This window comes from Protobothrops mucrosquamatus, unplaced genomic scaffold (assembly GCF_001527695.2).
Source record: "Protobothrops mucrosquamatus isolate PMUCROS unplaced genomic scaffold, P.Mucros_1.0 scaffold660, whole genome shotgun sequence".
Taxonomy (NCBI): domain Eukaryota; kingdom Metazoa; phylum Chordata; class Lepidosauria; order Squamata; family Viperidae; genus Protobothrops; species Protobothrops mucrosquamatus.
In genome coordinates, this window is record NW_015386949.1 from 31,058 (window position 1) to 56,815 (window position 25,758).

Sequence of the window (25,758 nt, forward strand, 5' to 3'; positions counted from 1 at the left end):
TTGAAATCCTGAAAGTTGGACAGCATCTTCCTTCCTTCCTTCCTTCCTCCCTCCCTCCCTCCCTCCCTCCTTCTTTCCTTCCTTCCTTCCTTCCTCCCTCCTCTTTCCTTCCTTCCTCCCTCTTTCCTTCTTTCTTTCCTTTCTTTCCTCCTTTCCTTCCTCCCTCCCTCCTTCCCTCCCTCCCTCCCTCCTCTCCCTCCCTCCCTTCTTCCTCCCTCCCTCTTTCCTTCCTTCCTCCCTTCCTCCCTCCCTCCTTCCTTCCTTCCCCTGTGCTCCCCTCTCCTGCCCGTCCCCACTCCTCCCCCCCTTCACCTTCCCCTCCCCCCTGTTACTTCTGAGGAGCACATTAAAACTCCCAAAAGCTCTGCCCTTTTTATTTTTTATCTTCTTTTGTACTTTGTACTGGTAAATTGCAAGCAAATTCTTATTAAAAGAACCTTTTTTCATCGGTGGGTGAACAAATCCTTCTACTTCCATTTGCATACAGCTGTAGTGTGGGGAAAAAAACACACCAGCCCTCTTCCTCATTCCAGGGGATGCTGGCAGAAAAGCCCCCCCACCCCTCCACCCTGCCTCTTGGTTCATGGCTGAATAGAGCCATTGATTTTCCTGGAATGTCCCCAGCAGCGGAGTTTCAATGGTCCAGCCAGCCAAACAGCCTTTCCTCTCTCTAAAGACAACCTGCCTTTTTTGTCCCTGGCAGGTGCAATTGAAATGTTCCCTCTTCTACTTCTTTTTTTTTTAAGTTTTACATTTGAAATGGTTTACAGCAGGGGTCCTCAACCTGGGCAACTTTAAGACTTGTGGACTTCAACTCCCAGAATTCCTCAGCCAGCAAAGCTTAAAGTTGCCCAGGTTGAGGACCCCTGCATCGTCCTTGACTTACAACAGCGGTTCATTTAGTTCAAAAAGCGGCTTAACGACAGTTTCTCACACAATTGTCGCAGAATCTCCATGGTCACGTGATCAGATTTCAGACCCTTGGCAACTGACTTGTACTTCGTGACGGTTTGGCGACTTTCCGACCACCAAAGTCGAAGGGAAGCTGGATTCGCTTAACGACCGCCCTGCTGATATAACAACTGCAGTGGTTGACTTAACAACCGTGGCAGGAAAGGGGGTAAAATGGGGCCAAACTCACTTAACATCTGTCTCACTTAACAACAGAAAGTTTGGGCTCAGTTGTGGTTGCAAATTGAGGATCGAATGTCACAAGTATATTTGTTAATCACATTTATACACCGTCCGTCTTACTACATAAGTGACCCTGAGGGGGGGGGATGGGCAGTCCACATCTCCAATGCTATCCCCCCCTCCTCTGGCAATTTTGGGGTCTTTGCCCGTCGATGCCGGCCTTGTCCCGAACCCTGCATTTTTCCAAACCAAAGATCCCTCCATCTCTGCAAAGCCATTCCTTTCTTCTTACTATAGGTCATCCTCTATTTAACAAGCATTCATTTAGTTACAACAGCATTGAAAAAAATGGCTTAGGACCCTTTTTCACAGTTACAAACTTTCCAGCATCCCCACGGTCATGGGATCAAAATTCAGGCCACTTGGCAACCAGTGTGTATTTCCTAATTTCCCCAGAGAGGCCTGTCGTAACTTGAAGCAGTCGTAAGCGGAGGACCACCTCTAAACCTTGTTAAGAAGGCTCTCAGTGCTTCAAAATAATCCCCCTAAGCCTAAAGGGCTATTTTTTGGGTTGAATCTACGACATGAAAATATTGGCGCCCGGGGAACACAGATGGAGACCACAACCCAGGCACTCAATTTCCTGACCCAGTGCGAGCCAGCCTGAGTGGTTATACAGAGAAATGTCTTTACGTTTGCTCGCAGCTAACTCCGTAACCTCCCTCCCTCCTTTACTTCCTGCTGCAGAGGAAATTAAACCATCTTACTTTCACACTTGGCTCTCCTAAGCAAGCCATCTTCCACCCTCTTGGGCCACCCAGCAGAGGAATAAGAAACGATTTGGGGTCAACGGAGGAGCCAAAACTTGGAGGAAAGCAATCCGCTCATATTCTAAAGACCGAGTAGCTATGTTGTCCTTCTTCCTGCCTATTCACCCTTGCAGCAAAGTGATGCAACTTGCACGTGGCACAGATGCAGCTCGAGCAGCACACAACTGAAAGCCGCACACTCAGCCCCACTCAGACGTGAGCTGTGCCTATTTCCTTCTCTCGGTGGAGGGGAGAAAAATTCTTCTGCTCTTGCACCAATTCTGAGCCCGTCACGCCATCCACTCTGCTCCTTTCCCGTGGGCACAAATGCAAAAAGTTTCCAGCACACATCCCTACACACCTGTTGCGCTGCCTCTGTAGTCCACAGGCACATCCAAGCCTGAAGGAATCCCTCCCTGGAGTTCCTCCACCTGCCATTCAAATACCTCCCCTCTGCATTCTGGAGTGTATAATTCAACTTGTCCTTGTTGGAAGGAAGTATCTCCTTTGCACCCAGAGGATGGCGACAACGTTTGTGCTTCCACATTGGTGAAAGGCGCGCTCTTAGCCATCAGCCCGGAGAGGTGGGGCAAGAGGAAGGGAGAGCTCTGAGGTTTGGGGTGTGCTTTTCACTTTCAGTAACAAGTGGCCCGGCTCAGCTTCCTTAAACCACCCGACAAGCTGAGTTCTAAAGAAGGTTTCTCTCCAGAGCGGAGTGCACACACAAATACACAAACCCAGCAGCTGACCTCAGCAGGGAGCCTCTTTCACACAGCTTCGCCCTGCAGATCCAGCCGGTCAGGATGACGCACCTGCAATTTAAAGATGCCTTCTGGGTAAGTGCCAACAGATTGCCTTCTGACTCCCAGAGGAGTAACTTTGCAAAGAGCTGGGCCCAGTTCGTTGTATGGAGATTTTAGGGGATGTTATGGTTTATTTTCAAGGCAAATTGAACAGAGCTGGTTGAGCACCTCTAAACAACCACCCAAAAACTCCAGGCTTAAAGAAAAGAAGATGGCACAAAGCGTTGAGAAATGCTTCCCCCCCCCCCCCGGTCATTGGATGGGTGTTTTTTTTTTTTAAATGCCAGTTATTGCTTTATTTCTCTAAGGGAAAAAGGCTGAGTGAACATCCCTCCCAAAGTGGAGCTGACATTTTTGTTTGTTTGTTTGTTTGTTTTTACAATCGGAATTCTGCCTATTGTCAAATGCTAGGGCAGACCCAGAGGCTCAGCTGCACCACGCGGCTGGTGGTTTATGCAAAATGCAAAGGTATGATGCAAATGTTGCCCCACACCCTGCGCGCTCGGGCCTCACCCCCGAAGGTTGCAAAACATATGGGTGGCTTGCAAGGCTTAAGATAAGATCTCCAGGAGGAGTTTGAGGAAAGAGGTTGTTCTCCTAGGCTTCTTCTCCAGCTGTTGGCGGTGGGCACCATCTAATTTTTGGACCTTGGAGAGATCCTTGAAAATGTATTGATGAGTCTTTGCGCCCGGCCAGTGGATTTTTGAAAAGGGAGTGGATCTACGCTTGGGCGTTGACCATACCTAGCAGCTTCCGCCAAGGCAAGATGCAAAGGAGATGGCGGAGGTGTGGATGCAGCAATGTTGAACTCTTAGTTTTGGATCTTGGGAACTTTCTGGTCCACCTCAATCTGCAAAGACTTCTCTTCACACAGGAGATTCCTTGGTTAACTCTTGTTTGTTGAGAGAGAATGCCTTTGCTCCTCCGTGTCTCCTTGTCTCCACTGGTTGAAGACAAGGCTGTAACCACCGTTGTGAGTTTAGTTTGGGTGGAAGCAAGCTCAGAGATGGTTGTTGGCAGCGTCAGCCCGATGGAAGTGGGTTCTTGGGTGGCCTGCAGCTTTCTCAAAAATGGAGCACTCTAAAGGCAGAAGCAGATATCTGAGTAAGACTTTATGAATTGCTGATGGGCAGTTTTTCAGTTCATATTTTGCTGACTTGACTGTTTGGCTAAAACTAGCTGGCCGGGTTTCAGCAGGATCCTGATCCTTCTTGTCCATATCTTCCACCCATCAGTTAGTCCTAGATAAAAATGGGGCAATGTTTTTTTCTGGTTGCTGGTCGGTGTGAGTTCCACCCGTTTTTGCTCACCTGTCTGTTCCATTTCTGCATCCATCAGCAGTTTTTTAAATCTGCAAAGGGTGTGGTTTTATCCTTATCCCATTGTAGCACATCCATCTTTCGGTGTGCCTTGGGTTCCTAAAATGTGCAATGAGAGCGGGATGATTTGCATGTTTTTATGAGTATTGCAGGAAAGGTTTTCCATTTAAAAAAAATGACAATTTTGTGATACGCCAAAATGGGGTACACAAACAATTACATTAGGCAACGTATACTCAAAAACATGCAGAATTTTGTAAAAGCTGTATACATATACACGGATGCAACTGGACATGCATTCAATCCTACTGTCTTTATGCATGTTTGTTTTTTACCTCACTTCATTATTTTTATAAATAACACAAGGTGGCAAATATATGCAATACGCTTTCCTCCTCTGATACAAGCAAACACATACATGCAAACGAAGATACATATACGTACATACACCAGTTTTAGTGAAAATCAGGCCCCCGTGGACAATTGATTACTGTAGATAAATTACATTAAATGTTTATATCAATTGCCATTTTCTTTCACTTTCTTCCTTGTTTGATGCACGGCCTTTGAACATTTGTATTTTCTCTGAATTTTTTTTGAATTAATAAAAGATACTGTGATTAGTTTACAGGGCCTGCTTTTTGTAGAATCTCTCTCTACATGTACTGTAGGCATATTTCTCAATATGTTTGTGTGTGTGTGTGTGTCTCAATCAAACTGATACAGAAATGAGAGGAAAAATAACTCAGGAAAATGTGATGGTGAGCCAAAATCAGATCAGCCTGTGCATTCATCCCTAGCTAAAACACACACCTTAGGTCTGGTTTGAGTGTTAAAAACATGCATTTGTAGGTGAATATTGCAACATTCTGAGAATTGGGGAAAAAAACAAAACAGAACAAAACACGGAACAAGCACCAGGGCAGTCGAAGTTTGAGTGATGGGCACATCCCAAACTTTTTGCAGAAGACCCGGGAGAAGGCAAACTTCCATATTTTTTTCCTCACATTTCCCCCCCAGGGAGTTGGGGGCCTCCTTTGATCCAAAACCTGTGCCGGGCTCTATTTTAAGGCTGGAGCGTTTCTAGCCTAGAACGGCAGGAAACGGTTCCACCGATGCTTGGCAGTTGCAGTTTGAGGCAGCCCTTGCGGGTTTGCTCGGAAGAGGCTGGGGGTGGGAGGGGGGGTCTGCCTCGGTCTAATAAGGAAGGCCTACGAGAAGGAGATGAAGTGCTGCTGTTGAGGGGCTGGGAAGGGTTCGTGTGAGGCTGTGGGCAGAAGCATCCAATTCGAAGCATCGGTTGGGTCAGGAGGACTTAAGCCCAAAGAAGTGTTGCTGCCTTGGGGGGAAGGGGGGGTGAATCTTGGTGGCTGGTGGGTTAGTCTTCCTGCCTGTCACCTCTCTTTTTCTCCTCCTCCTCCTCCTCCTCCTCCTCCTCCTCCTTCTCTCTCTCTCTCTCTCTCTCTCTCTCTCTCTCTCTCTCTCTCTCTTTCTCTCTTCCTACATACTTGACGGTCTATCTCAATCTTTCTCAACCTTGAGAACTTTTAAGTTCTATGAACTCCCAGAATTCCCCAGCCAGCCATTCTTAGGAGCTGGTTTACACATCTTAAAAGTTCCATCCATCCATCCATCCGTCCGTCCATCCGTCCGTCTGGCTATCCATCCAGCCATCTACCATCTCCTGCCATCCTCAATCCTCCCTCCCTCCATCTCTCCATCCATTATCATCTATCATCTACCTATCAACTACCTATCATCTATCAACCTGCCTATCTCGCTCTCTCACATCTTCTGTTATCCTCTATCCATCCATCCATCCATCCATCCATCCATCCATCCATCCATCCATCCATTCTCTCTCTGTCTCTCTGTCTCTCTGTCTCTGTCTCTCTCTGTCTCTCTCTCTCTCTCTCTCTCTTCCTACCTACTTGACAGTCTAGCTCAATCTTTCTCAACCTTGAGAATTTTAAGTTCTATGAACTCCCAGAATTCCCCAGCCAGCTATTCTTAGGAGCTGAAGTTTACACATCTTAAAGTTCCATCCATCCATCCATCTATCCGTCTGTCTATCTATCCATCCAGCTATCTATCATCTTCTGCCCTCCTCAATCCTCTTTCACCTCCATCCATCCCTCCCTCTTTCCCTCCGTCCGTTTTCATCTATCATCTACCTATCAACTACCTACCATCTATCAACCTGCCTATCTCTCTCTGTCTCTCTCTCATCTTCTGTTATCCTCTATCCTCTTTATCCATCCATCCATTCATCCATCTTCCCTCTATTCTCTCTCTTCTCATTTCTTTTTCTCTACCCCGCTATCTATCAAAGTATCTTTGGAAGCCTAAAGCCACAAGGAAGATGAATCTGAGCTGAGCTTGACTTCTGGGTATCTGCAGCACTATCACTCCACCAATATTAGTAAAGGGATACTCTGGGGGGTATTAAAAATTACCCCAGGGCTCAGAGGGTGTCCATCCTCTTGTGGCAGGAATCCCGGCCTCAGCTGACCACGTGCTTGGTTTCAAATGGAAATGAAGGAGAGGCTGTTAGGAGAGCAGTCTTCAAATCTCTTGATGGCTGGAGATCTCAATATAGCGAAATATATGAAAAAAAATATATGATAAAACATGAAACAGTAATACAAACCTACGTGCGCAGATCCACCAGATTCAAGATGATTCACTTCTCCCCGTTTGGATGCAAAAGGTCTTACAGAGAGTTTCCAGGGGGGTGGCTGGTATAGGCACAGATGGGGGAGGGGGAGGCTGGTAAGAGCCCTGTGATTTTAAGCCTATCAGCAGAGGACCCCAAATTTAGCCACTGACCTCCTGAAGGATGCTGAGAAAAACCTCTTGGCCAGATTTCTTGCCAGATCCCCTAGAGATCACGTTGATCCAGAAGGATCTAGGTGAACAACGTGCTCGACTTAAGACGATGGTAGCTTTGCACTTTCCTGTATTCCCAAAGGTGATGATGACTCTTCCTCTGGAAAAAGGCTGCTGTTAAACCCTTGACTTGATGCTGGTGACTCAACCAGCCAAAAGCAGCCTTGAAGACAGTCGGGCGAAGAAGTCACATTTGCCTGACCCACGTCTGAACGGCAAGTTCTCCAGCCTGGCTGGTGTGCACATTGGCCCCAGTCTCACGCAACCCTCCAGGTGGTGAAGGCTCCAGACTTTCTGCAGGCCAACGTAGGGATGGCAAACGCACCTGTAGGTTTTTTTTGGGGGGAGGGGTTCTTCTTTTTGTGCTTCTTGGCAAAATCAGGCTGATCCTTGAATTTTTTTTCCCCACGGGGACCAGCGTTTCTCTTGGAATGGTAGCTAGAAAATGTTTGGCTGGGGAATTCTGGGAGTTGTAGTCCACCCAAGGTTGAGAAACGCTCCTCTGGAGCCACCATAGACCGAAATAGGTTGTATTAATGGGATCCTCTGGATCTTGGCTCCTGAGCTTGTATCAACTTGGAATTGAATGGATTGCTTGCACGGTCGATATTTTTAGATCAGGAGATGGAAACTTGGTAGTTGGGGAAATTACGCTTGGGTGATCTTGGTTTGGAAGAAAAAAGGAGGACACAGCCAGGGTCTTCTGACACTTGACATGGATCAGAGGGTCTTCAAGGGCTGATTCTGCTCGTCTCGAACATCTCGAACAGCGTCTGGAAATGCAGGAAAGAGAACGGGGTAGAATGGTGAGAACTGATGGATCTTCCAATGTTCCTTTTCCAGTGCAAAGAATTCACCCTCCACTCCGGATACGAAGCACTCCTACAGCGTTTGCTGGATGGAAGGAAAATGTGCAAAGATGTGGAAGACTTGATCAAGCAAAGGTAAATAAAAAAGCATAGGGAGGAGGGAGGGGAACAATGAGAGTTGGGAGTGGCATTAAGGCTTTGAAAGCCTCTTTGTGTTTTGCTCATAAGTCCGTAAACGGATCTTTGAATCAGATTCTCCAGTTGGTTCTCCCTCCCTTGGTGAGATTTTAATTTTTAAGGATCTTCACCCATATGGATACTAATAGCAGCATATTTCCAATCGTCTCGGTATTGCAAGTAGTCCTTGATTTATGACCACAATAGGAAATAGAATTTCCGCTGCTCAGCAAGGCAATTTTTAAGCGAGTCGTGCCTGATTTTTGACCGGTTTTTTTTGCCATCCTTGTTAAGTAAAGCAGTTAATCACGCAGTCAGAAATTGTGTCCCCAATTGTGGTTGTAAGTCAAGGACTGCTAAAGGCCTGGATTTGAAGATGTTCCTCAGACGCCTTTGGAGACGTCTACGTCGAAATGATCGCACATTCGGGGTTTGTGGGAAACAAATGAATCATCTCAGAGCCTAGAACAACCCAGGACTTGCCCCCTCACCAGAGCTATTTTAGAAGCTGTGAGTAAAGATTTCTGAGGCCCAATGGAAAGGCCACCTTCATCTTGGTGTTTAGTGGGCTGAAAATGTTGTGGAAAGAGAGGACGGAGGAGGAGGAAGAGGAGGAGGAGGAGGAGGAGGAGGCATCTCAGAGAGATTTCAAGAGCTTTGGATCCAGTGGCTCCCTTAAATGAGAAGAACAATGCAGAAGACACCCTTTGCAAGCAGAAGATCACTTTGGATCCAGACCAAAGGATCTCCCCTCAGGAGATGAAGGTTGCAAATGAGTAGAGAAAAATATAAGCTGTCTCTTTTCTTCCATCTCACACTCTTCAGTTCTCTGGAGATGATGATGATGATTAGATTTTTAGCCCACTGTTGAGATCACAAACTTTGGAACTTCTTGAGAACTAGTCTAGTTGGACGAAGAAAAAATTCAATCTTTTAGGTGGCACCTATTTTCCTAGAAGAGAAATATCTTAGGTGGCTTCAGCAAATACCGAGACACAACTGTGGAGCTGTAATTTCCCTCACACTTTCCTCTTAGGACAGATGGTGGGAAAGGCATTGAAGACCCTTCCCATTAGCAGCACAAAGTTGTTCCCCTGCCATCTTGTTTGTCTTTGAGACCTTGCCTAGTCATCTCCCAAATCTATTCATTACACACCACTGGAAGGATGGAGTGCAGAAACAGACAGAAGCCCAGCATGATTTGAGTGGCAAATAAAGATGGGATTTTATTTAACAGGGCCCAGGCTGAAGAACGCTACGGAAAGGAGCTAGTCCAGATTGCTCGGAAAGCAGGAGGCCAAACCGAAATCAAGTAAGTCCATTTTGGTGTCATGTAAAAACCAATTATTCCTTTGTTTATATTAAAAGTCAACATTCAGTTATTAATTGATGCCTAGGACTTGTATCTAGGGGTTGATATAGCGTTAAGAACCAGGATGGGCAATAGCTAGCATGATTGACCTAGAGCAGAGGTGGGCAACCTTGGCTCTTTTATGACTCGTGGACTTCAACTCCCAGAATTCCTGAGCCAGCATGGTTCAGCTTGGAAACCTCTCCCTTTCCCCTCAGCATAGCTGGCTCAGGAATTCTGGGAGTTGAAGTCCACGAGTCATAAAAGAGCCAAGGTTGCCTACCCCTGACCTAGATCTTGGTAAGATTCTTTGAATGGCTTTCAGTTACAAGTCATGATGGTCATTGGTCATAATTTGAGGCACTTATGTGACAGGACCTGATTTGATAACTTTTTTTGTGGTGGTTCTTAAATGAATACCATCCTTGTTACATGAATGAGGCAGTTATTAAACGAGTGACATAGTCATTAAGTGAAACAGTGTAATTCCTATGGACATTTTTGGCCCATGCTGGCTGGGGGATTTTGGGAGTTGAAGTCCATCTATCTCAAGGTTGTAAAGCTTGAGAAATAGTCATTTGTCTACTCCTGCTCTGGGCTGAAAGTTGGACCAGAAGTTTTGTGTTCCAAGCCTACGATTCTATGACCCATCTATTATGGACACCATGGTGTCCATCTCCTCTAGGAGACCCCATCCTGGGTGTTCTATGGAAACTATGGTGGCTGTAATAGGAGGAGACCGTAGAACCCTAGGCTTGGAAGGCACCTGGGAGGTCTTATGGCCCAACCTTCTGCCCAGCAGAGACTCTGTTTTTCTGCCTCTCCTCAAACTCCACAGGGTGAGGGCCAGTTGTGTCGGTTCAGTGTCCAGAGTCTCTTGTTTGAGATGGGCAGCTATAGAAATTGAAGGACGCAATAGGTCTCAAGAGGTGAATGCTTCCAAAGTTTGGCTTGCATGGAAAGGACACACAAGCTTCTCTCAACAGAAAGAATCTCGCCACCGCCCCCCCCCCCCCAAAAAGGGGTTAGTAGATGCAATTAGGGCTTTATTGCTTCAGGGTTTCTAATGCAGCCGAGGCGATGTGAATTCTGACTCATAATAACAGGAAAAATAGATCTGCTATTCTACTGTATGCACTTCCTGTGCCAACGTGCTTTATATAGAATCATACTTGCAAAAGGGGGGCGTGGAGGGGGGGCTGATCCGTTTCCTATTCATTGCAAGATTCATCCCTGCAAGGAACGGATTTCAGTTTAGATCCAGTAAATGACGGAGGGAGGTTTAAAACCAACAGTTTCCCCCCCCCCCCAGTTTGCTACCCTGAAAAGTACATTCAGGATGTTCCTTGAAAGCAAGCTTGAGGAGGACAGACAGTCCTCGGCTTATGACACAACTGGGGGATTGTATTTCCAAATCCTCTTGATACTACAAGTAGCCCTGGATTAGCGATCTGGGGCCAGAATTTCCACTGCTAAGCAAAGCAGGTGTTAGATGAGTTGCTCCTGAATTTATGAGCATTTTGGCCACGGTCGTTAAGTGAAACACTGCAGTTTGTTAAGTGAATCCAGCTTCCCCCGTTGACTTTGCTTGTCGGAAGCTGGCTGGGACTGTCACAAATGGGGATCACATGACCCCTGGACACTGCAGCCGTGGTATATAGATGCTGGTTGCCAAGCTCCTGAATTTTGATCATGTAACTATGGGGATGCTATAACAGTTGTTAAGTGTGAGGACCAGTCATAAGTGTGAGAGCCGGTCATAAATTTATTTTTTCAGCACTGTCGGCATCAGGACCAAACTGATTTGGACTGCAAAACTCCAGCTAGCCACCAGATGGCAGAAGCATGAGAGTTTTTTGTTTTCTTTTAGCGCCTTCTAATGGTCATGTAGGGTTTTGCAAGTCAGATGTGATAGAAGCAGACCATCTTCACATTTCTAAGTGCTGGAACTTGGCTTCTTAAGAGTTTTTTTTAATGGTAGGTGTGGAATTTTTACTTTCCATCACACAGTGCACATTCTGTGGTGAACAGGGCTTCTTTTTCTTATATGGAGGTTTTCTTCCTCTTCTTTAAACTGATACTAAGGATTGTTCCGAAGCTTTTTCTTTGCAAATCATTTCCTCTTTCCCGTAAGAGAATCGGGCTGCATTCTGGGTAGTGTTTGGCTTCGCCAGTGCAAGCAGCAAAATATTGCAGGGCTACAATCAGGCACGGTAAGGTTTCTTGAGAGTGAAAAAAGAATCAATAATTCAGTATTACACGAAATAATTGAATTTTGGCAGTTGAAGCCCACATATCTTAAAGTTGCCAAGGTTGAGAAACACTGAGATAGAATAAGGTGGTGATGACTAGCATCAGGGACCTGTGATGGTGGTCCCACAATTTTTCGGTTTTGGTTTTACTGCTTTTTATTTCTTGTGTTTTTATTGTTCTATCTATATCTTATTTTTGGACTGTAGGCTGAGAGTTTGGTTTTAAGATGGGTGGCTATATATAATAATAATAATAACTTTATTACGGTCATAGACCAGCAATAGACATCACTGTTTACAATATATTAAAACAAAAATAAAATAAAATAAAAATAGTACTGACATTAATAGTAAATAATAACATCCCTGTTAAGAAAATACGTGTTCTCAAAATGTTAGGGTCACTCCCTAGTTTACGTGAGTGGATAGCCGATTAGTGTGTGAGTAAATATAATGTTCCAAACATTATTAGAGATATCTCCAAAAAATTGAAAATTGGCACAAGTTGACGGCTGTAGATCTGTAACCAATTTTTTTCTTGTGGACATTGCCGCAACACAGTATTTTGCCACTGCATGCGTGATAGAAGGGTTTGAGTCCTGGAGGAGAAAGCCTACATAAAAATTGTCTGCCCTCCCTGGCAATCTCTCTAATAAGGGGAGAATATATGCCAGTGGTGGCGAACCTATGGCACGGGTGCCAGAGGCGGCACTCAGAGCCCTCTCTGTGGGCACGCACGCCGTCGCCCCAGTCCTAGGCCTTCAGCTGGGTTTTATAAAACCTTTTCGCTTTAGGCCTCCGCTGCCATGTGCAAAAAAAAAAAAGGTTGAATCAATCAGTCAATTTCAACTTCTTGCGGGGGAAAAAAAAGATCTTGCAAAGTTGGAATTGATTGATTGAACTTTTTAGTCCCACCCAGTCTGCTGTTACCACCGCAGCCACGCCCACCCAATGGGCTACACCCACCCAATTGGCCACACCCACCCAGCACCCGACGATGCATAAGTGGGTTTTGGGTTGCAGTTTGGGCACTCGGACTCTAAAAGGTTCGCCATCACTGATATATGCTGTCCTATAAACTCGGTATCACTCACCGTACAATAAAACATGTGAGATGTCTTCGACTTCTCCTTTACCACATATACATACCCGTTCTGCTATTGGTGTTCTCTTATACCTGCCCTGGAGGAGTGCGGAGGGAAGAATGTTAAATCTGGCTGGTTGGCTATATATATATGTTTTCAACGAATGAATGAATGAATGAATGAATGAATGAATGAGGAATCTGCTTCCCAAGGCAGCAGATGAGGCTGTAGTCCTCTTGATTTTTTTTCTTTTTAAAGACAAAGACTCAATTCACAAAACTACCAATACCAATTCCTCTTTCGATTCAGAGCATTAAAGGAGAAGTTATTAATGCTTCCTTGGCAACAAGTAACAAATAGTCCCAAGTTCACTGTAAATGGTGAGTTTAGCACCTCCAATTGTACACAAATTGACGTCCTATCTTTTACATAAGGTTAACATGCTGCCTGTCATGTTTTTGGCTGCCTTTTGAAAAATGAGAAAAGCTTCACTTCTACTCTGGAAAAGTGGCTTGCAGAATGCAAAAGAGGCCCGCAGAATAAGAGACGGATGGAATTTCTTTTTGACCAAGAGGAACGATTGGCTTCTCCGCAGATGAATTCACCGGGGCAAATATTATGCAAAACTGCTCAGTTTTTGCATTTTTTAGCTATGCGTTTCCTCTTTGAGGGAAGGGATTGCGTAAATCTTGAAGCAATATAAGGCTTGGGCAATATTTTAATGGGATCTGTCCCTTTCTTGCACCACAAAGCCCATCATAGTCTGTTCCCAATTAGGGTGACGCCAAGAGGATGAAATTGGTTGTGATGTCAATCATGCAACCTCAGAGTTTTTGTGTTTGTGACTCCCTGTTGTGTGAAAAGGCACAAGGGACAGAACTGGCATTGCAGTGTTGAGATGCATTTTGCTTTTGGTGTCCCCTGCAAGGGCCTAGGTGTTTCTCAAAGTTTATGCTGTTCTGTGATGGAAATAATGATTTGATTTGATTAAAAAAAAAGTTCTTTAGTGACAAAATTGTTACTCAATTGTTACAAAGAAAAGGGGGTTAACCTATTCTCCAAAGGACCTGAAGGCAGAGCAAGAAGCAATGAAGGGAAAATAATCAAGGGGAGAACCAACCTGGAACTAAGGAGAAATTTCCTGACAGTTAGAACAATTAATCAGTGGAACAACCTGCCTCCAGAAGTTTTTTAAGAAGAGAATGGACAGCCACTTGTCTGAAATGGTATAGGGCAGGGGTGTCAAACTGCCGGCCCATGGGCCGGACATGTCACGCGGAAGCCGCACCTACCCCATTGCCGGCAATGGCAAAACAGTCCAGATACTTTGTGTGACGTCACATGACGTCACAAGCTTGACATGTCTGGTATAGGGTCTCCTGCTTGAGCAGGGGGTTGGACTAGAAGATCTCCAAGGTCTCTTCCAACTCTGTTATTCTGTTACTCGCGATACAATATCTAAAATCATTTGCTATGAAAGAGAAATAAATTTAAACCTTGAGGCTAGAAAACCCTCAGAGTTTTAGCTGTTAAGAGTTCAGAGCTAAACTCAGGTTACTTCTAACAAAAGGCTATAAGATGACTTGATGATGTAACATAGTACTGGACATACAAAAATGATTAATGCTGTAATTAATGAGAAAAAAATGCTTCTTGCTCTGGACTTATTTTCTCTTTAATGTTAATGTACTGTAGCTAGAGTTAAATGAATCTTAATTCATCAGTCATCTGACACCTGCAGGATGAATCCAGTGGTTACATGCAGAGTTAGTTGGAATGTGAATTTAATAAAAAGTTCAAAAGTTGCCACCAGAGGGCATTAAAGAAACACAAGAAAAGAAACTTACCTTATAATCATTTTCATCGGAAGAAAAAAAATTGAATGGAAATAATGTCAGTTGATATGGATGGAAAAAGCACATATACAGCCCGAGGCTTAGTCAGATCACAGCTTCAACCAGCACTGAATATGATAATAGGAAATAAATTCAATTGATTAATACTGTTGGGCGTGAAAGACCAGGTCCACAGGTGAAGGTCCAATTAAACTGATTTCATTGCTCAAAGTGCATGCTGCAGGAATCTTTTCAACTCAAAGTTAGGACCTGCTTGGAATTTGTTAAGGATCAATGGAATTCAAGGGGGAGCTGGACTTAATTTGCTTGCGGCTACCTAGGGATTCTAAGTTGTTCTCTCTTTTAACTCTGCCCCCAGGTTCTTCTCCACAAATACTTAACCTTTCATTTGGACTAGTAGAAGAAAGATTGAGAGCTTCTTTCAGATGTTTTTATTTTCACACGTCCCCTAAGTAATGGAGAAGTTTGATGTGGCCCAAAGATAGATAGATAGATAGATAGATAGATAGATAGATAGATAGATAGATAGATAGATAGATAGATAGATAGATAGATAGATAGATGACAGACAGACAGATAGATGACAGATAGATGATAGATAGATAAATAGATAGACAGACAGACAGACAGACAGACAGACAGACAGATGATAGATAGATGATAGATAGATAGATAGATAGACAGACAGACAGACAGACAGACAGACAGACAGACAGACAGACAGACCATATGCTTGTGGTGGTGGACATTTGAAGTCTGGCTTTGAATATTTTCTGGAAATGCTTTTCTGGATGGTGGGACTATATGGTCTTCTCCAACCCTGGGTGTCTAGAACTGTTGACACATTCCCATGCTGTTCTTGGAGCTGTGATAGAGAACCTCAAGTTTGACTAAAGTCTTTGGACAGGAAGGAAATTGATGAGTTTTGTTCTTTCTCCTCAGCACTTTAAAGGCTTCGTTCGAAATCCTAAAACTACGTAAGTACATTGGCAAGTTCTATTTGGGATATTTCTGACTCCCTTTGGCAGCAAAAATAATCAAAGAATTTGCAAAGACAAATTCATACCTGTTTTTGCTCACAGCATTTAGAAAAAGAGAACTTTATGCTTCCTACTCGTGCAGATTAAGTTTGAGTAAGGAGTGGTCGTTTTCACCACACATTCAGTTTGAACTGCAGAACTCAAGCTAGCCACTAGATGGTGGAAGAGTGAGAGTTTTCTGTACTCTTTTAGCGCCTCTAGTGGTTGAGTGGGTCTTAATGCTATCAATAGCAAAGGGGACGCCCAGAATGAATAAGAGGAGAGTGGACTTTGTTGAGTTGTATAAAAGGATATAAAACCTCAGTGTTGTGGTAACCAAATTTTGGAGTCCACCCTTAGCTTTCCTGAACCTCTGAAGAAAGTGCAGGCTGTCAATTCCCAGAATCCCCTATACTGGTTGTAAGTAACTACAATGCAACCATTGAACCAAGTTCACGTAATTTAGGGTGTCTCAGGAGAGTCAACAGGATTAAAATGGGGGGGGAGGCTGTCCTTTTTTTCACACATATGATGTGCATAGCGTGCCTACAGAAATGGAGGGGGCTTCCATCAACCTGGATGCTCCTGGGTTTTGATGCTGTTGCCCCCACAGAAACCCCTTTAACCCAGGTAAGCCATGTTCCATATCAGGAGTCAAAATTTCAACAAAAACCAACTTCATCCACAGAAATTGAAAGCGTGGGCAACTCTCATATCCAGCTGGCCCTCATGTTGAAAGATGAACTAAAAGCCTTAGAAGAATTCCGAGAAAGGCAGAAGGAACAACGGAAAAAGGTGAGGCAGAAGCCGCAAAGATCTGGCGGTAGAACAAGCCAACCCGATTTATTTTATTTATTGAACACATTTATGATGGCTGTTTGGTGCGGGCATGAAGGCTTTCAAGATCCATTTATCCTGCCTTATTTCAATAAAGAACATCCCTGGAACCTAAACATCTTCCTTGAGAAGTGCCCCAAAACGGCAGAACCCCCAGCCTTGAAAATCCCCCCCGTGGGAAAAGGCCTTTGATAAACAGCCAGAGAACTGGGTTTCCAGCTCTGCTGAAAGGCAAAAATAACCATTTAGCCCATCTTTCTTGCAGTACGAGAGTACAATGGAACGAATACATAAGAACAAACTGTTAATGTTCAAGAAAACCATGGAGGTAAGGAACTCGCTCTTGGGAGGAGACGACATTTATACAGGAAGTCCTTGACTTACGACCGTTAATTGTGCTGGGCAGAGCTGGCTGGGGAATTCTGGGAGACAAAGTCCACAAGTCATAAAGTTGCCAAAGCTGGGGCTTCCCTGGTCTTACAGGTGGCATAGCAAAGGAACAAAGAACACACCGGGGAGGGGAGGGAATAAGGAAATAGGAGCTTCCGTTTCTGTTGTATGGTGACCAGACCTGAAGCCCTTTTGATACGGTCCTTATATTGGCGGATTTTTTGATCTCTTACCTTTCGATAATCATTGTATGCAGAGTCGAGACTTAATTTCCTATCTCTGTCTGCGTAAGGGCAGGGCTGGTGGGAGGAATGCCCAGAGAACCTCTGAATTATTTTCCAGAGCTGGGTTGTTGTTGTTTCTTTTGACAAAAAAAGGTCTACTAGCCAGCCGTTAGCATGCGGGTGGATTAGCAAGGCAAAAGGCAGGTTCTTCTGACTTGTAAATGACTACAGAGGGAGGATACTTCTTTTAAGGAAACTATATAAATTCAATAAATAATAAATAATAATAATAATTTTCTTTTCTTCACTGGGCACATTTTCCCGCATGCAGTCCAAGAAGGCCTACGAACAGAAATGTAAAGATGCTGATGAGGCAGAGCAGGCTTTTGAGAGGATAAATGCTGTTGGAAACCAGAAACAGACAGAAAAGGTATCTCCAAGTTTTTCTCTTTTCTTTCTTTCTTTCTTTCTTTCTTTCTTTCTTTCTTTCTTTCTTTCTTTCTTTCTTTCTTTCTTTCTTTCTTTTTCTTTCTTTCTCTTTCTTTCTTTCTTTCTTTCTCTTTCCTTTTTCTTTTTTCCTTCCTTCCTTCCTTCCTCCCTTCCCTCCCCCTCCCTCCCTTCCCATACCAATGTTCTTTTTTTCACCTTTCAGAGCCAGACTAAAGCAAAACAGTCCAGAGACTCTGCAAATGAAGCAGGTAACCTTTTAAGCACCTATGAAAAATAGGATCTGCTATAAGACAGACATGCCTTATGCATCTTGTGATGGCATCTTCCAGGCCCCTGTAAAGCCCCAGAAACTAAGTATTTGAATAAACCAAAAATACAACTGCACTTTCTCATTAAAAACAGAGTAAAATAAAGGCTGACTTACAATTCAACATTCTGACTGATTGATTTTTGGAGGAATCTTCTCCAGATAAGCTTTTTTTTATTTTAAATTCAGGATATTTTTTAATCAATGAACGGCAGAATAGGTTCATTTTATCAACGAACTGCCAAATACTAACACCTCTTTGATTGCACTCCTTTGCTTCTTCTCATGCAGAAAAGGTGTATAAACAGAACATTGAGATACTAGACCAGGCAAGGACCACGTGGGAACAAGAACATGTTAGCACTTGCGAGGTAAGAAGCCGTTCAGTTCAGCAGATCTTCAATCAATGAGGAATTGATGAGTTTTCTGATTCAATGTTTTGACCTTGATCATGGTGAGATTCTACTGGAGGTCTCTTTCCTCCCACCCATGGGTGGGCAATCAGGCACACTCAACATGGCTTCTCTCTAACACCCAAGGGGTGACCAGCTTGTTCAACCAAGTATTTCAGGGGCTGCCCCAAAGAAGAGGGAGCCAAGCTATTTTCCAAGGTGCCTGAAGGCAGGACAAGAAGCAACGGATGGAAACTCATCAAGGAGAGAAGCAACCTGGAACTAAGGAGAAACTTCCTGACAATTAGAACAATTAACCAGTGGAACAACCTGCCTCCAGAAGCAGTGAATGCTCCAACACTGGAAGTTTTTAAGAAGAGACTGGACAGCCATTTGTCCGAAATGGTATAGGGTTTCCTGCCTGAGCAGGGGGTTGGACTAGATGACCTCCAAGATCCCTTCCAACTTTATTATTATTATTATTATTATTATTATTATTATTATTATTATTATTATTNACCGTGCAAATTACAAGCTTGGAGGTACCATTAAAAGCTAAAGCGGTACTAAGAGTGCCAAGAACTGAGAAATTCTGGAGATTCTCAGTCATCCAGGCCAGGGTTGTCCCAAAGGTGCTTTTTCAACAAGCAACTGGACTCTTGTTTTTCCTTGAAGATATTTTGCTTCTCATCCAAGAAGCCTCTTCAGTTCTGAATGAAGTGCCATCAGAACCGAAGAAGCTTCTTGGATGAGAAGCGAAACGTCTTCAAGGAAAAACAGAGTCCAGCTGCCTTTTGAAAAAACACCTTCTGGCTTTTAGGGCAATGTGTGATTCCAAGAACTGTGACTGGTGGAACATTTATTGATTTCACTAGGCTTGTATATCGGTTCCATCATCAACCATCATCACTGTAGTTTATAGCTTCAGCCTGTTGCACGAAGCTGGCCAGTTTTGGTCTACAAACTATGGTTTTTGACTTAGCTCAGTGTATTGATCCAGCTTTGTTTTAGTGCTGGGGTAGGCAACCTTGGCTCTTTTATGACTTGTGGACTTCAACTCCCAGAATTCCTGAGCCAGCACGGCTGGCTCAGGAATTCTGGGAGTTGAAGTCCACAAGTCATAAAAGAGCCAAGGTTGCCTACCCCTGTTTTAGTGTGTCACATTTTGTGATAGGATCCATAACTGATCCTTACTTTTTCTCTCTCCTTATTTAACTAGGCTTTCCAGCTTCAGGAATGTGATCGGATCACTATCCTTCGGAATTCTCTCTGGGTTCATTGCAATCAACTCTCCCTGCAGTGCGTGAAAGACGATGAGGTAAGAGAAAGACCAGTACAGAGTCCTCGACTTACCACAGTTCATTTAGTGACCACTCAAAAGTTACAACGGCACTGGAAAAAGTGACTTAGGACCGTTTTTCACACTTACGGCCATTGCAGCATCCCCAGGGTCACGTGACTACAAAATCCAGCCACTTGGCAACTTGGTTCATATTTATGACGGTCGCAGTGCCCTGGGGTCACGTGATCCCCTTTTGCAACCTTCTAGCAAAAGTCAATGAGAGCCAGGTTCACTTAACAACTGTGCTACTAGCTGAAAAACGTTAATGAATCACTTAACAACTAGGGTGAGAAAGGTCGTAAAATGTGGCAAAAGTTACTTAACAGCTGTCTCACTTAGCAACATAAATTTTGCATTCAATTATGGTTACAAGAATACCCGTAGTTGTGTTTGAAATCAAGAGGAATTCTATTTCTTCCACCAAAGAGGTGCTGTGAGCTCCTTGGACTTTACAATTCTAAATGCAGCATTTTTTTTTTAAAGGGTATTTTATGTACTCATTCATATATATGAAGGACCTACAGCTACTAAGATGTGTACAAAAATCTAGAGAGTTATTTGCTTGCTTGTTATCTTGTCCTGAAAAAAAATAAATGATACTGCAAATAAACTAGGAGAACCTGCTTTAAAAAGCAGTAATCAAGAGCTCTCCCTTCAAATAAATTGGCTTTTTTCCTCCCCCCTTTTCAAAGCTTTACGAAGAGGTTCGCGTAAGCCTGGAAAACTGCAACGTAGAGTCGGATATGAACTGCTTCGTTCAGAATAAGATGACGGGAACGGAACCACCAGGTCTCTCTGCACAGAATTGCTGCTTTCTTGATTGTACCTTGAAAAAGAGAATGAAAATCTGGGAAATGATAAACGGGTCTGGGGGAGGCTTTGGCTTGTAGAAGACCCCTCGGGTTCAGCCTCCCATCAGCTTGGGATGACAGTCTTTGGCTGTGAATTCTGGGAGAGCTCCTGGAGGAGGACACCAAGGCTGGTAACCATCTTTTAGATCAGGGGTGTCAAACTCAATTTCACTGAGGGCCGCATCAGCATTGCGGTTGCCCTCGGGGGGGGGCAGCCTACTGGGTGGGCGTGGCTGGAGTGGGTGTGGCCTACTGGGTGGGCATGGCCAGCTCTACATCGTTTGCGTCAAGGGTGCCTGTGGGGGGCTGGGCAGGAGTGGGACAGATCTGAGGGTCTCTGGCAGAAGGCGGGGGGACTGGGGCAAGCGCCAAGGCATGGTCCATTTCTTCATTCCTCACAAAGGGTGGCCCCTCCCCAGCATGCACCCAGGGGGCGGGGGTGATGCGGCAGGGGCTGGTTCCTCGCTGTTTCCGGACGGCCTTGTGGAGCTAAGACTGAATGCGTTTCAGCATAAATGGCCACCACAAAATTGTACATTGGCTCCCTCCGGCCGGCCTGGGCCAGGGCCAAGGCAGCGGGGGCCGTTTCCTCACTGTTTCCAGGATGGCTTCATGGGCCACATGAAACCACTTCGCGGGCCACATCCGGCCCCCGGGCCTTGTGTTTGACATGTCTGTTTTAGATGGTGATTAAATGGGGAGATTTCAAAGAAATGGTTGAGCACAGGCTTAATACAAGGCTTATCGGTTCTTGGCTGGCACGAGATTTCTGGGGATGGAAAGTCAGTGATAGTGTTACCTAGTTGGGTCGTGAAAGGTCTGCAAGAGAATCACCAAGCTCCAAGCAGAGCGTAGTCCTCCTCCTTCCTTCTCCCTCCCTTCTCCTTCGCTCCACGAACCCCACTCCCTCCCAAAACTGATGATGTTACCTAGTTGGGTCATGAAAGGTCTGCAAGAGAATCACCCAGCTCCAAGGAGAGCACCATCCTCCTTCTCCTCCTTCCTTTTCCTCTCCGTTCTCCTTCACTCCACAAACCCCACTCCCTCCCAGCACTGATGATGTTACCTAGTTGGGTCATGAAACGTCTGCAAGAGAATCGCCCAGCTCAGAGAGCAGCATCAAGGACCCCACACTCACATTATCCTATCCTCTTTCTGTTTCTGAAACAGTGGCCATTGGCTACGAGAATTATTACGAGAGAACCGGACCTGTGAAAAACTCCAACAGCCCCACAACCCAGAGTTGCGGAATGATGAAAAGGTAAATATCATTATTATGGGTGCTTTCCATTAATGGGTGGAACTTTGGCACTTTGTTCTACCATCTGAATTTTCCACCAGTTGTGAAAAGCTGCCTTGGAGTGGCTGTTTCCCTTTAATGAGAACCAAGAAAGATTTCCAACGCATAAGCTAACTAGGGCAAGGTAAGGACATCCGTCCATTTCCTGAGATTTCCAACAAATAAGAGCTAAATTAGGGAAGAAGAGTAGGGCAGGGCGAGGACATCCATCTGCTTCTTGTGAGCCTCCGAAGGGGTGTTTGGCCAGCTGCTGTAGAGAACTCCCTGTTTGATCCAGCAGGGCCTGGAGAGATGCCTGAAAATTTATTTTTATTTAGTTATGGCTGCTATTCCTAGGCTGCTGTGGTCTAAAATAGCCCGGAGTGGCAGACAACAGAAATAAAGATTAAACTAGCCAAACAATGACAATGTATGCTTCAATAGCATTAACAAGCAAGGGGTTGAAAAAGAGGGTGGCAAAATCCCAGTTTTCTATGTGTTGTGATGTACATTAAAAAAAAAAGAAAAAAGGCAGGGCTTTGATCTCTGTTTATGGCTGCCAACTTGACTGTTTGTGACTCCCTGGTCTGAAATGTTGTCCTGCAAAGTTTCACTCCTGGTTGGAAACCTCGAGAAAGGAAGCAGCAGTTACTGAAAAGCTCGTGGTATAATATATTTCTTGTTGATCCACAGGTTCTCCAACTTGCTACACAGCAGCACCCGAAACGCTCCAGACAACATTATTTCCACAATCACCCCAACTGGTACGGCGGCTTTTCCAGGGACAAATGCCGTCATTTCTTAAGTCTGAGCATCCTTTTGTTAAATCAGGCTCTGCTATCAAGTTTTCCTAAGGGGTGGAGTGTTGGTGTGGGAACACTCAACAATTCGTTTCCTTGGTTCTCAAGTTGGGCTAATCTTAATATCCATCTCCCCAGCTCCCCCCCAGATCTCCAGAAACTTCATACAAACATCCTAATAACTGACCCATTTTTCAGGAAACGTAGTGTAGAAACGTCCGAAACTTATTAGGATGGAGACTGTAAACCTGATTTTGGGAAAAGGCAGACTGCAATTCACCTGAACCAGGCCTGTAGCCTTCCAAATGTGCTTTTTCTTCTTTATTTAAATGTCCAGTGGTTTTTTTTGCAAAGCGGCAGCTGGTGAAACTTTTAGAAACAGAAATAGTTCATTTGTGTTAGGGAGGTATGATGGCATCACCCTAACAATAACAGACAGATTTTAGAAAAAGGTTATAATATATTCTCTGGACTTGTGCAAGTCCAGCTAGAAAGGGCATAAATTTTGACACTTGGATAAAATATCTGACAACTCTGGAATGTGTAATTCACTTTTTAATTAATTTATTTTTTTGCAGCAGAGAGGACAGACGGCGTCTACGCAGCCATTCACGTGGCCGAGGTGGTCAATGCTGCCCTGGACCAGGACTACAGAGCTCTCTATGACTACACAGCCCAGGTAAGCATCCAGATCTGGTTTAAGGGGTGTCCTCTAAGAAAAGAACATTGTTACTCCAGAGTAACTCTCAGGGATCATTACTCTAGGTTACTCTGAAGACGCCAAGTTACCTTTTACAGGTAGCTCCCAACTTACATTTCATTTAGCAACCGTTCAAAATTATAACGCAGGGGTCTCCAACCTTGGCAACTTTACGACTTGTGGACTTCAACTCCCAGAATTCCTCAGCCACAAGTCGTAAAGTTGCCAAGGTTGAAGTCCACAAGTCGTAAAGTTGCCAAGGTTGGAGACCCCTGTTAGAACGGCACTGGAAAAAGTGACTTAGGATCATTTTTCACACTTATGACCGTTGCAGCATCCCCCATGGTCATGGGATCAAAATTCGGACCCTTGGCAACTGGCATGCATTTATGACGGTTGCTGTGTCCTGGGATCATGTGATCCCCCTTTTGCAACCTTCAGACAAGCCAAGTCAATGGGGAAGCCAGATCCACTTAACAACCGTGTTACTTATTTAACAAGTGCAGCGATCCACTTAACAACTGTGGCAAGAAAGGGTCATAAAATGGGGCAAAACTAACTTAACTGTCTATGCTCAGCAATGGAAATTTTGGGGTCAGTTTTGGTCGTTAAGTGGAGGACTATCTGTATGCTTATTCCATCTTCCCCTTTCCGTCTTACCTGAGGACATTTCCCATTCCCCACCCCCCATTCCTCCTTTTCCAGAACGAGGATGAGCTGGACATGCAAGCAGGCGACGTCGTCACCATCATTGAAGCTGGGGAAGATGGCTGGTGGACCGTAGAACTAGACGGGCAGCAAGGATTCGTGCCTGGCTCCTACCTGGAGAAACTTTGACGGGAGGAATACTTCTGAGTGCTACATTTTTCATTTTTACCAGCTAGAAACCACTTTTTTTAAAAAAATCAAGTTTTAGTCTTTGCAGGTGGCAGACAAAGAGCTAGAATTATGCTCTTTATTTTAATATAGACATCTTCTTCTTCTTGTGCCATATCCGTTATCGGACGTTGGCGATCATGTTGGCGATCCTGTTTTTATCAGCAGCTGCACAAAAAAGTGCAGCTGAGTTTTGTCCAAACCAGTTCCTGAGATTTTGAAGCCACGATGTTCTTCTTCTGCCTGGACCTCGTTTGCCTTCAATCTGGAGGATTAAATGGAGTATGCCGTATTTTTCTGGGTGTCGCATCACATGTCCGAAATATTCTAATTTTCGTTTTTTAATTGTTTTGATGATTTCCCTTGGCTTTCCCAGGTGGCTTATCACCTCATTTCTGATCTTGTCAGCCCAGCTTATACGTAACAGCCGCCTGTAAATCCACATTTCAAATGCTTCTAGTCTCTTCAATTATCAAAGAAATCACGGCATCCAAACTTGCGCCGTTTTCCCCTCACCCTAGAAATGTATGGTGCCAAAGGTTCTGTTTTTTCTTGCTAAATCCAGCTACTCATCTGCTCCAATCAATGTTTTGGCAGAACCTTGACCAGTTTTCTATAAGGCAAATATTGCAAAACTGTCTTTGCCGTTCTCCACCGACACTGGTGGAGATAGAAACACAGTGGACTTTATAATAAATCACTGAAAGTGCATTTCCGAAATGGTCAGATCTCAATTCCAGAAATGAGGCTTTCGCTTCTTTCTCGCGATGGGAGAAACCGCGGCACACTTAGGGCGGCCATGCTTTCAACTAGCAATGCAGTTTTGGACTCGGGTTGCAGCAGAGGGTGGGGAGATGGGTGGCTCTGCCCTAAATGCGACCGTCTCAGATTCTCAGCTGTTCACTGAAAATGCAGCTGCAATTGTTCTAGTAATGCACATGGACGCCAACATTTGAACTTGGAGCAGCTGAGACTCTGACCCCAAACCGCGAGAAGGGAGTTCAAAAAATAACCACAAGATCTCTCCCAGAGAGTCCTTTCCCCGCATTAAATATTGTCAGAACTTTTTATGCTGTTTCAGTCGGAACACACCTGTGGGCAGACATGATGGCAGGCGTTAATATTCAGTATGTTGAGATGTTGAGACTCTAGAAAGAGTGCAGAGAAGGGCAACAAAGATGATTAGAGGACTGGAGGCTAAAACATATAAGGAACAGTTGCTGGAATTGGGTATGTCTAGTTTAACGAAGAGAAGGACGAGGGGGGACAGGATAGCAGTCTTCCTATATCTCAGGGGCTGCCCCAAAGAAGAGGGAGTCAAGCTATTCTCCAAGGCACCTGAAGGCAGGACAAGAAGCAACGGATGGAAACTAGCCAAAGAGAGAAGAAACCTAGAACTAAAGAGGAATTTCCTGACAGTGAGAACAATTAACCAGTGGAACAACCTGCCTCCAGAATCAGTGAATGCTCCAATACTGGAAGTTTTTAAGAAGAGACTGGACAGCCATTTGTCTGAAATGGTATAGGGCAGCGGTTCTCAACCTATGGGTCGCGACCCCATTTGGGGTCGATCGACCATTTCACGGGGGTCGCCAAGCATGGCTGTCTGCCATTTTTTCCCCCTTTTCTGGCGGGTGCCTTACCTCCCTTGAGCTGGGCCAGCTGGTGGTCGGCCTGCTCCGTCTCTGCCGCTTGCCAGCTACGCCTCGGCCGGCGCAGGGGGCGGAACCACGCATGCATGGCGCTCCCGGGCAGGGAAAGTCGTCGACTTACGACCGGTTTAGTCCTCGACTTACAACCGGTTGGG

The 25,758-nt window shown here is 44.7% G+C and overlaps 1 protein-coding gene across 1 annotated transcript; it reads left to right on the forward strand.

Moving 5' to 3' along the window:
• Positions 1-2,721: 2,721 nt before the first annotated feature.
• PSTPIP1 (proline-serine-threonine phosphatase interacting protein 1) lies at positions 2,722-24,050 on the forward strand. Its single transcript, XM_015817993.1, has 15 exons — positions 2,722-2,779; positions 7,798-7,898; positions 9,178-9,252; positions 15,427-15,461; positions 16,192-16,298; positions 16,606-16,668; positions 17,286-17,384; positions 17,607-17,652; positions 18,003-18,082; positions 19,323-19,421; positions 20,138-20,234; positions 21,467-21,557; positions 22,269-22,339; positions 22,954-23,054; positions 23,781-24,050. Exons 1-15 carry the CDS (start codon positions 2,747-2,749, stop codon positions 23,910-23,912), a joined length of 1,230 nt encoding a protein of 409 aa, XP_015673479.1. The 5' UTR covers positions 2,722-2,746; the 3' UTR covers positions 23,913-24,050.
• Positions 24,051-25,758: the final 1,708 nt, after the last annotated feature.

Bases quoted from the DNA above. Each gene is read 5' to 3' on its own strand.
- PSTPIP1 (XM_015817993.1), top strand. From the start codon at position 2,747: ATGACGCACCTGCAATTTAAAGATGCCTTCTGG. The intron at 15,462-16,191 runs GTAAGTACATTG...CTTCATCCACAG, and splicing joins GTTCGAAATCCTAAAACTAC to AAATTGAAAGCGTGGGCAAC. The intron at 16,299-16,605 runs GTGAGGCAGAAG...TCTTTCTTGCAG, and splicing joins AGAAGGAACAACGGAAAAAG to TACGAGAGTACAATGGAACG.